Below are 12,112 nucleotides of genomic sequence, written 5' to 3' on the forward strand. Positions count from 1 at the left end.
ATTCTCTTAGCTTTTGCTTGTCTGTAAAGCTTTTGATTTCTCCATTGAATCTCAATGAGATCCTTGCTGAGTAGAGTAATCTTGGTTGTAGGTTTTTCCCTTTCATCACTTTAAATATGTCCTGCCACTCCCTTCTGGCTTGCAGTGTTTCTGCTGAAAGATCAGCTGTTAAACTTATGGGGATTCCCTTGTATGTTATTTGTTGCTTTTCCCTTGCTGCTTTTAATTTTTTTTTTTTTTTTTTTTTTTTTTTTGCGGTACATGGGCCTCTCACTGTTGTGGCCTCTCTTGTTGTGGAGCACAGGCTCCGGACGCGCAGGCTCAGCGGCCATGGCTCACGGGCCCAGCCACTCCGTGGCATGTGGGATCTTCCCAGACCGGGGCACGAACCCGTGTCCCCTGCATCAGCAGGCAGACTCTCAACCACTGTGCCACCAGGGAAGCCCTTAATATTTTTTCTTTGTATTTAATTTTTGATAGTTTGATTATTATGTGTCTTGGCATGTTTCTTCTTGGATTTATCCTGTATGGGACTCTCTGTGCTTCCTGGACTTGATTGACTATTTCCTTTCCCATGTTAGGGAAGTTTGCAACTGTAATCTCTTCATATATTTTCTCAGACCCTTTCTTTTTCTCTTTTTCTGAGACCCCTATAATTCAAATGTTGGTGCATTTAATATTGTCCCCGAGGTGTCTGAGATTGTCCTCAATTCTTTTCATTCAGTTTTCTTTATTCTGCTCTGCAGTAGCTATTTCCACTATTTTATCTTCCAGGTCACTTATCCGTTCTTCTGCCTCAGTTATTCTGCTATTGATTCCTTTTAGAGAACTTTTAATTTCATTTATTGTGTTGTTCATCATTGTTTGTTTGCTCTTTAGTTTTCTAGATCCTTGTTAAACGTTTCCTGTATTTTCTCCATTCTATTTCCAAGATTTTGGATCATCTTTGCTATCATTACTCTCAATTCTTTTTCAGGTAGACTGCCTATTTCCTCTTCATTTGTTTGGTCTGGTGGGTTTTTACCTTGCTCCTTCACCTGCTGCATATTTCTCTGTCTTCCCATTTTGCTTAACTTACTGTGTTTGGGGTTTCCTTTTCGCAGGCTGCAGGTTCGTAGTTCCTGTTGTTTTTGGTGTCTGCCCCCAGTGGGTGAGGCTTGTTTAGTGGCTTGTGTAGGCTTCCTGTTGGAGGGGACTGGTGCCTGTGTTATAGTGGGTGGGGCTGGATATTGTCTTTCTGGTGGGCATGGCCACATCTGGTGGTGTGTTTGGGGGTATCTGTAAAGTTAGTATGATTGTAGGCAGCCTCTCTGCTAATGGGTGGGGTTAGGTTCCTGTCTTGCTGGTTGTTTGGCCTGGGGTGTCCGGCACTGGAGTTTGCTGGCTGTTTGGTGGAGCTGGGTCTTAGTGTTGAGATGGAGATCTCTGGGAGAGCTCTCGCTGAGTGATATTACGTGGAGCTGGGAGGTCTCTGGTGGACCGATGTCCTGAACTCGGCTCTTCCACCTCGGAGGCTCGGGCCTGACACCAGCCCGGAGTACCAAGACCCTGTCAGCCACATGGCTCAGAAGAAAAGTGAGAAAGAAAGAGAGAGAGAGAGAGAGGGAGGGAGGGAGGGAGGGAGGAAGGAAGGAAGGGAGGAAAGAAAGAAAGATTATTAAAAAAAATAATAATAATAGTAAAAAGAAAAAGAGCAACCAATCCAGTAAAGAAATCCACCAATGATAACAAGCGCTAAACACTAAACTAAGATAAACATAAAAATTAGAAATAAAACTGTCGCAGACAGCACACGCCATGTCTACAGTTGCTCCCAACATCCAACTCCTCAGTTTTGGGATGATTCATTGTCTATTCAGGTATTCCACAGGTACAGAATACATCAAATTGTTTGTGGAGCTTTAATCCGCTGCTCCTGAGGCTGCTGGGAGAGCTTTCCCTTTCTCTTCTTTGTTCGCACAGCTTCTGGGGTTCAGCTTTGGATTTGGACCCGCCTCTGCATGTAGGTAGCCCTCAGGTATCTGTTCCCACGCATACAGCATGGGGTTAAAGCAGTGGCTGATTGGGGCTCTAGCTCATTCAGGCCAGGGGGAGGGAGGGGTACAGTATTTATAATTGGAATGCGGGGCGAGCCTGTGGCAGTAGAGGCCATCGTGACGTTGCAACAGCCTGAGGCGCACCATTTGTTCTCCCGGGAAAGTTGTCCCTGGTCTACGGGACCCTGGCAGTGGCGGGCTGCACAGGCTCCCAGTGGGGAGTGTGGAGAGTGGCCTGTGCTCGCACACAGGCTTCTTGGTGGCGGCAGCAGCAGCATTAACGTTTCATGCCCGTCTCTGGTGTCCGGCTTGTGCTTGTCTCTGGACCTCGTTTAGGTGGTGCTCTGCCTTCTGTGGGCAGATGGGGAAGGAATCCCCTCTCCTCACGCAGCCCAAAACAATGTTCTCTTGCCTCTTTGGCAGCTCCAGACTTTCCCAGACTCCCTCCCGGCTAGCTGTGGCGCACTAGCCCCCTTCAGGCTGTGTTCACGCAGCCAACCCCAGTCCTCTCCCTGGGATCCGACCTCCGAAGCCCGAGCCTCAGCTCGCAGCCCCGCCCGCCCCGGCGGGTGATCAGACAAGCCTCTCGGGCTGGTGAGTGCTGGTCGGCACCGATCCTCTGTGCGGGAATCTCTCCGCTTTGCCCTCCGCACCCCTGTGGCTGCGCTCTCCTCTGTGGCTCTGAAGCTTCCCCCTCCGCCACCCGCAGTCTCCGCCCGCGAGGGGGCTTCCTAGTGCGTGGAAACTTTTCCTCCTTCACGGCTCCCTCCCAGAGGTGCAGGTCCTGTCCTTATTCTTTTGTCTCTGTTTTTTCTTTTTTCTTTTGCCCTACCCAGGTACATGGGGAGTTTCTTGCCTTCTGGGAAGTCTGAGGTCTTCTGCCAGAGTTCAGTAGGTGTTCTGTAGGAGTTGTTCCACATGTAGATGTATTTTTGATGTATTTGTGGGGAGGAAGGTGATCTCCACGTCTTACTCCTCTGCCATCTTGAAGGTTCCTCTAGGAGACTTTTAGAAATATTTTGGGGGGTATTTTTGGTTGTCACAATTACTGAGGAGTGCCGTGGGCATTTATGGGCAGGTCTCAGTGTTACTAAATCACCTGCAGTACATGGGACAGTCCTGAACTAGGAAGCATTGTGTTGCCCTTAATTGTGGCATCACTTGTTAAAGAGTTACAGTACAGAGCACAGTGACAGTCTGAGTCATTCAGCCCCATGTTTTACAATGTCTGTTTGCAAATTTCAGTTTTGTGTAAAAAATTAAATATTTAGCAAGTCTACTTTGTGTTTGAAGGATTAAAGTGACATTCTTATGCTACTTTATGATACTGGGAGTCACAGCTCTACTGGAAAATGATGACCAGATATTTGCAATTTAGCAATTATTCTTGACTAAGTTGTAATGAAAGATCTAAGTAATAGTTGAAGTTTGCTGTATAGACAAGATAGTATTTTACAGTTCGACCAACATTAATTTCCAACCATGTGTTAGGTACTGAGCTAAGTGCTTTGGCGAAAATAAAGATGAACCATGAATGGATCTTGTACTCATGGATTATACCAGGTAGTTGACTAGGTCATACGGACCCAAGTAGCTATAACAGATAAATGTAAAAAGTGGTATGTTTCAGTTGGTGTAAAGTATTAATGGAATTGCAAAGGAGAGAAGATTTGCTTCTGGTTTGGGGAACCAGGGAAGTGTTTGTGGCAGAAGTATTGACTTTTAGGTGATGATGAGATTCAAGGTGTGGCTTCATTTTGGGTAGCTGTATAGTGAGAGTGAAACTGATTGGATTTCCTGGTAAGACATTGTTTATATGAAGGATTTTCTAAGTCCCTAATTTTTAAATTTTACCTTTCATCCTATACAGTATAATATGCTAGAGACACATATTGTTGGTTTCTTGTTCTGTATTCTTACTTTTTGAAGTCTAGTATCATATTTTAGGTGTTTAATAAAGTATTGATCAATGGATTGGATATGAAGTGTGCAGAAACTTTTTTTAATAATGAATTTCTTCAGGTAGTTATCACCCTTTGTGTCCTCACAGTGCAGAAGAAAGAATAGAAATATGTTAGCCCAGATGCTGATTTGCAAAGACGCTGCCCTATTTTAGTTTTAAGTACAACCTTTGGGTCTGAACTCTGGTTTCAGAATTGTTTCCTACGTGCCTGTACTCTATTCATTTTACCATAAAGAAGTCTTTCCATAAACCGTTCTTGAAAAGATACTCTATTTAAAAGAATTTGAAAGTTAGTGATATTTATCAGTAGGCACTATGACTCCTTTCACTCTGTGACCAGTGACATCTCATTAGGACAAATTTATTGATTTATGATACTGAAGAACTGAAAAACTGGACTGAATTTAGATCGTCTATATTTCTTCAAAGAAAAATGGGGTATAGAATTCACTGTCTCTGAAAAATCCTGACCTTCAGGGTGGCCTACTTTCATATAGAATTACATTTAAAATGAGTATATTGAATTCCCCTCATTTACGGTAGATGAGCCGGAAGTGGCTGATCTGTTTTCACATGCTTTAAGTCAGTGTGTGGTGAAGGACAGTATTATAGCAGAAGTGTGTCTTTTTGGATGAACATAAATACAGGTAGGCAAGATTGGATTTTGGATGTGGATTTGGAGGTACAACGAGAAATGCTGACGTTTCTAAAGCTATTTTGAAGTATTATGTACTGTTTTGACAGAGAAACAAGACTCAGCATGGGAGCTATGGATGAAAATCAGTTAAAACTTTTATACGAATACTAATTTAGAAATATGAAAGATCTAGAAAAATTCCTAAATTTCTTTTCACACATTTGACATAATTACTACTGGCGAACAAATTGCTGATCAAGATAATTTAAATTAATGGTGGTTCACCAGAAGGGTGTTTTAAACCCCTCTCCATAATGTAATGATGTCCTTAGTTCTTTTTTGAGTAATTGCTGCCCTCTAGTGAGATTTTATTTTTTTCTCATAATAAAGTACCTATACCAAACTCCTCTTACTATGGAAATAATTGATCTTAATTTTCAAAATATTCCAAACTTTATAATGTCTAATTCACTAATATAGTAAACATTTATTTTTAGAAAGAAAAATAATGCATTTGAAACACAGAATAGCTCTTAGAGGCTATTTAGCCCATAGAGGCTAAACAGATACAGCAAACTTATGTAGCTGTAGTTGGTAAATATAAATTGCACTTTGGTTGAACCCAAGTATAATAAATTATCTTATTGTGGAGACTATTATATTTTAAGGAGATAACGTATTTTAAATTTTAGTAGAGTGCCTCACAAATAGTAAATACTATATAAGTATTAGTACTTTTAACAAGAATCTAGAACTTTCACATAATCTAATATAATGTTTTGGAGGTATTAGGTTTTTCTGCAATATACTGTCAGTAATATTCTTTTTTAGTTGTCCATGCAGTATTTCCTTGGTTAAAAACCTTTTGGTGAACTATATCTTCTTTTGTGTCTTTAATATAAAATAAATTATAATTAGGTAAAGATTAATTCATTTCTACAGATTTTGTTAAAAATTAATATTAGTTTTATTTTGATCATATTGATTAGATTTTGAAGGTATTTTGAACATTAAAGTAATTAGTACAAGTATAAAAATTTATCTTTCTAAAACTGTTTCTCATTTGGTTTTGTATATTTTATTACTTAATATGTTACTGAAAAATATATTATTTCTTACCAGTGGTATTGATGCTCTTTTGGAATTAAAACCATTTGTGGAAGAAATCCTCCAAGGAAAAACTTTGACTTTGCCCTTTGAAGGGGTTGACACTTTTGGAAATCAGGTTGGATTTGTGAAGCTGGCAGAAGGAGATCACATAAACCCACTTTTGGAGATAGCAGGTAAAACAAACAGTGATATACTTACATGAAATCTCATCTGTTGAAGAAGCAATTTTTTTCTCCCAATTCTTATAATAGAGATTTGACATCTTTTAATTTTGGGGAGCCAGTGTAACCTCACTTTATAAGTGAGCTGCTTCAGCATTTGTTTGTATAGGGAAGTAGCCAAATAAAGGGTGGGAAAAGTTATCTTGATTCTTTGACCTGAGGAATATGTTGATTCTGGAAGATGATGGACTGGATCAGGTATTTGTTAGGACTGTCCTAATCATGAGTGTGAAGGATCCAACGCTTATCATGACATTTGACGTGTAGTTGGCATTTCGTAAGTATTGAGTGAATTAATAAGAATCACCAGTTGCCTATTTGGAGGCTTGTGGGCATTGTCAGCTCCATTCTGGAGAATCAGTAGATGAATCAGCAGCATTTTTCTCTGTGCTACCTTTTTACCTTCCTGTTTAGGTACTGCTCTAGGAGCAGAAAGTCCATTGGTGGTGGTAGAAGGTCTCACATCCATTGGAGAACACATTGCTTTGTGCAGCACAATTGAAAATGTCAGGGAAATAGAAGCAGGAAATTATAAGACCTGGTTGAGTGCTTTTTAAAGATGATCCAGAGATCATAATTTGGGTGTTAGTAAAACAATTGTTAATGAAACAATTTTTATTTTCATTTCCTCTCATATTGTGCCAGGTCATTTCATGTCATCTCATTTCAGATTCAATAATCCTTGATTCATAACACACTCTCATCATTGCTCCATGCTGGGTTTATTTTTATCTATCTGTTTATCTGTCTTAAAATAATTTCATAATCATCTGGGAATCCACCACCCAAAACAAAAGCTAGGACCTTGGTAGTAAACTAACCATGTTGTCGTTTTCATTAATCTATCCTTTGGCCTTCCTTCATTTAAGCTAACCATCATCCTGAAGTCAGGGTTTATTTCCTTGTATTCTTCCCAAGTATATGTATTTTTAATTGGTTTTAATCTTATAAAAAGGATATCATATTGTATGAGATCTTTTGAGACATACTTTTTAAAAAACTTAATATATTGTCTTTATGCAGTTTTTAGTTGCCCATTCAAAAGTGCACCTCTTTAGGGGTGAGGATCAGATTTCATTTCATTGTTGGTTAAGTTTTTCTTTTGTGGAGCAAAGTATGTATAAACAACAAACAAGCAAGCAATTAAACAATAGTCATGAGTCAAGTAGGATTTAAAATCATTAGTTGGCCAAGGAGAAGGCAACTCTAACAGTTTTGATGGCAAAGCATTTGGGAACCCATGCCTTCAGTTAACAGACTTAATCTGTTCATCCTGAACTGCTCTGGAGAGAATGCTAGATTCAGGTCTTTCCTTTTGTAATATAAATATGTCTGAGCTCAAGAAACATTTCTAATTAGTCATTCATTCATTGTTCTTTTAAATAATTCAATGGGTGCTTGCAACATTGAGAATTCCATCCATTCTTAGCAATATTCTCACAAAGGCAGTTTCCAGTATTGATGAAAGAGCCATTGTGTGGTGAGGAATGTGAAATCTCACCAGCTTTAGCGTGACTCTGAGCTCAAGGATGTTGGTTTGTCATTTTAGAAAAGGCCACTGCCCCTGTAATTCCTTTCTAGATGCCAGAGACTGTTTCTTAAAAATATATATACTTTTCTAAATGTTTAAACAAAACATTACAAGAAACGGAAAATAGAATGGCACTCTGTCTACTCATATTATCACTTACTTTTAATTTTGTGTGTATATTGTTGTTTTGGATTATGTTTTTTATTTTTTAATTTTTTTTAGCTGCGTCCTGCAGCATGCGGGATCTTAGTTCCCCACCAGGGATCGAACCCGTGCCCCCTGCAGTGGAAGCACGGAGTCCTAACCACTGGACCGCCAGGGAATTCCCTGGATTATAGTTTTTATGCAATTTTATAAGAAATCTAAATATTTGAATATGTATATGGAAAATTTCAGTGAAGTTTAGTTGAGCCTCAATTTGTGTAGAGTTCAGATAGTCCAGATGTTCAATACATGGAATTTTTGTTAATATTTTACTTCATTAGATTTATTTTTAAAAGAATGCCTCAGGATTAGTATTGCTTTAGTCCAACAGGATCAGTAAATAATGTCATTTGTTTTTGTGTCATATTTTATAAACTTTTTCAAATATATTACAACTTTCAGAAGAATATATTCCATTGACCAGGGTAATACATTTCTTAGATTATTGTTATAAACTATGTATATGTGTATGCTTATACAAGAATATTAAACTCTTATTTGTTCAACATAAAGGAGGCAGAGCTAGTTGACTTAATCGAAAGAAGGAAATTTTTTTTTTTTAAGAAAAGGAATTTATTGTTTACATCACGGAAATAGTCCCCCGTAAGAACAATACGTACCGTATTTATTTGAAAGAATCAGATTCCTTTCAGATAGAAAACTGTATAAAGCAATACTGTCAACACAAAACAGTGGTCATATTACATATCTACAGGCATAAGCATTGCAAATAAATTTTTCTTTTTAATCTTATGGCTAGATATTTTCACTGCAACACAGTGTTTGCACTTAGAGAAGACAGAGCTGGAACAGGACAAAAACTTTTTGTTCATGCTTTTTAGGGCTGAACCAGCGATACGTCCCATTTCAAAATGTACTGCCTTTAACTGCTTTTAGGACAGTGGTTTTAGGCAGGAGTGCTTCTACTTGGCTAGCACAAAGAAACACACTCTTGTTCCTTAGTTTCATTCCTCATTCTCATGTTTTTTGTTTGTCACACTATGACATATCTATCAGAGCAGACATTTTACAGTTTTGCTTAAAGAACACTGACACACATACACACCAAACTGAGACAGCTCAGAATTTAGAGATGTTAAGTAGTGAAGTAATAAGAGAAATTGTGTTTATGACAAAGGAATAAGAAAAACTCTCAGTGGTTTTAAGCATACCAAACTAGGTTTCTTACTAAAAACTTTTCTTATTTTGGTTTTAAAAATAGTATTTTCAGATTGGGTTTGGGCTTAGATAAAAACACAGTGAGACAAAAACACAAGACATACTTGTTTCCAAAGTCACAAAATGACATTGTTAAGTATACGCTTTTGTCCACTTTTTGTGTGTGTGTGTGTGGAAAAAAACTCAGTACTCTATGCTGGAGAAAATGTTTTTCAGGAGTTACAGTATATTCCTACAGGGGGAAAAAGGTTTTCTTTTTTTTTTTTTTGCATATCGCTGTGATCTTCAAAAAACATAAAATTAAATTTACAAAAAACTGGAAGACCAAGTATAAGCAGTCTGGTATTTACTGCAATGTACAGCACTGTCATAATGATCTTTAGCATAAAAGCGAAAAGAAATTCGTGGATCTCAAGCATCTTCAGTAACTGCCAGTATAGCTTGTAACTACTGTCCTTGCTTCTTTGAGAGATACCTTTCCCAATATTTGTGATTTAGGTCCAAAAAGTCATCTAACTTTGCTGTTTCCTTGAGGTACTGGGTTAATTTTAAAAGTTCTTTGTCTTTATCTTGATTTAGGTGTGCTTTCATAAAAGGTCTTAGCTTTAGTCCATTCTGTGGGTTCATTAGAAAATTTCTTCCTATGTCATCAAACATGATGGGTTTTTTTGCTGTAAAACTCTGAAAACTTTCCCCATATAACACCAAGAGGCTTTACATCTATTAATCCTCTCCTTGGAGTATGCACTGTTATCATAGCAGCACTGTCCAACATGAAGATAATCTTGTAATTTGCATTTGTACTCACTCCCAGCTCTTTCATTTTAGCTTCAATCCACTTCAGATCAGATAACAATGTCATAATCCTCATATGCAGATGTTAGGTATTCATGAAGATATGGCCACATTAATTCTATCCCAGTATCTGCACAAGAGACTATGGTCAAATAATATATAATCAACACCTAGTACCAAAGGTTTTTTCCCTTCCCTGGGAGGATTCAAAATTTCCACTTTGTACTCTTTTACTCTGTGGGAAATTTTCAGTAGGTTTTCCTCCCTATTTTCTGCTTCAACTACTTCATCTTCAATATCAGAGTCGTTAACAACATCATCATTGTCAGGAGGTGGACCTAAGGCATCTTCCAAGCTCTCCTCATGAGTTCGCATCATCATGATTTTAGTATTTGGTTTCAGTTTGAGAGCTCCAAGCTTAACATAATTTTCTGTAGGTTTGCCTTTAACTTTGAGTCCAGGTAACTTCTGACGTTTTGGTAACACTCCCGTAAGGGTCTTGAGAAATTGAGATCTAGCGCAGTATCATCTTCTGAAAGTGTGGTCACTGAATATTCCTGTCTGCCCCATTTTACAATGATAGGAAGAGCCATCCTTGAAACATACGATGAGGCAGCTTGCATTCAGAAAAAGATACCTGGAGCGCGGCGGAACCGGCAGCAGCCCAGGAAAAAATTTTAAAGAACATAACTTTAATTATTAAAGTGTTGATAAAGAAGTTAAGTTTAAGTATATGTTATGAAGTGAAACTAACTTGAAAAATAGTTGAAAATTATAGTTCATGAATAGTCTGATTTACCTAATTTTCATAGAGTTTTTCAATTTTCAAGTTAAAAGAAACAAATTCTTAAAATATTTCACAGTTGTTACGAAAAAAGGACTGAATTTTAGATACTAATATTTGAACTCATTATTGAAAATTTACAGGGTAAAGAGTAATTTAGAATTAATGTGTAATATTGAAGAAAATTATTATGCATTTTGAACTAATGAAGTCTGAATTGATGAGTTAGTAACTTATTTTTGGTAGATGCCTGTGGGCTGAAGAGACCACGCCCATCTTTTTTTTTCTTTAATAATTTTTATTGGGATATAGTTGATTTACAATGTTGTGTTAGTTTTAGGTGTACAGCAAAATGAATCTGATATACATATACATATATCCACTCTTTTTTAGGTTCGTTTCCCATATAGGCCATTACAGAGTATTGAGTAGAGTTCCCTGTGCTATACAGTAGGTATTAGTTATCCGTTTTATATATAGTAGTGTGTATGTGTCAATCCTAGTCTTCCAGTTTATCCCTCCCCCACCCCGTAACTGTAAGTTTATTTTCTACATCTGTAACTCTATTTCTGTTTTGTAGATAAGTTCATTTGCAGCCTTTGTAAAGATTAGTTATCTATTTTATATATAGTAGTGTGTATATGTCAATCCCAATCTCCCAATTTATCCCTCCCCACCTCTTTCCCACTTGGTAACAATAAGTTTGTTTTCTAAATCTGTGACTCCATTTCTGTTTTGTAAATAAGTTCATTTGTACAATTTTTTAAGATTCCACATATAAATGATATCATATGGTATTTGTCTTTCTCTGTCTGACTTCACTCAGTATGACAATCTCTAGGTCCATGCATGTTGCTGTAAATGGAATTATTTCATCCTTTTTTATGACTGAATAATATTCCATTGTATAAATGTACCACATCTTCTTTTTTTTTCTTGAGGTACGTGGGCCTCTCACTGTTGTGGCCTCTCCCGTTGCGGAGCACAGGCTCCGGACGCGCAGGCTCAGAGGCCGTGGCTCATGGGCCCAGCTGCTTCGTGGCATGTGGTATCTTCCTGGACTGGAGCACGAACCCGTGTCCCCTGCATCGGCAGGCGGACTCTCAACCACTGTGCCACCAGGGAAGCCCCCACATCTTCTTTATTCATTCCTCTGTCAGTGGACATTTAGGTTGCTTCCGTTTCCTGGCTATTGTACGGAAACACAAAAGACCACGAATAGCCAAAGCAATCTTGAGAAGGAAAAAAGGAGCTGGAGGAATCAGGCTCCCTGACTTCAGACTATGCTACAGAGCTACAGTAATCAAGACAGTATGGTACTGGCACAAAAACAGAAATATAGATCAATGGAACAGGATTGAAAGCCCAGAGATAAACCCACACACATATGGTCACCTTATCTTTGATAAAGGAGGCAAGAATATACAATGGAGAAAAGACAGTCTCTTCAATAAGTGCTGCTGGGAAAACTGGACAGCTACATATAAAAGAATGAAATTAGAACACTCCCTAACACCATACACAAAAATAAACTCAAAATGGATTAGAGACCTAAATGTAAGACTGGACACTATGAAACTCTTAGAGGAAAACATAGGAAGAACACTCTCTGACATAAATCACAGCAAGATCTTTTTCGATCCACCTCCTAG

General features: G+C 38.2%; 1 protein-coding gene and 1 pseudogene across 4 annotated transcripts in view; one reads left to right on the plus strand and one right to left on the minus strand.

The window, feature by feature from the left end:
- The window catches only part of AKAP7 (A-kinase anchoring protein 7), a 141,469-nt gene that overhangs the window by 30,451 nt on the left and 98,906 nt on the right, over window positions 1-12,112 (plus strand). For all 4 annotated transcript variants that reach the window (XR_012324836.1, XM_073789597.1, XM_019951830.3 and 1 more), the window contains exon 5: window positions 5,759-5,919. Coding sequence is in view for 3 of the 4 variants with exons in the window: in XM_073789597.1 (XP_073645698.1) it covers window positions 5,759-5,919 (161 nt within the window). In the remaining variant the exon portion in view is untranslated. The remainder of the gene's footprint in view (window positions 1-5,758; window positions 5,920-12,112) is intronic.
- LOC101325030 (ubiquitin-like domain-containing CTD phosphatase 1 pseudogene) lies at window positions 9,257-10,315 on the minus strand (annotated as a pseudogene).

The sequence above is a fragment of the Tursiops truncatus genome, chromosome 12 (assembly GCF_011762595.2).
Source record: "Tursiops truncatus isolate mTurTru1 chromosome 12, mTurTru1.mat.Y, whole genome shotgun sequence".
NCBI lineage: Eukaryota > Metazoa > Chordata > Mammalia > Artiodactyla > Delphinidae > Tursiops > Tursiops truncatus.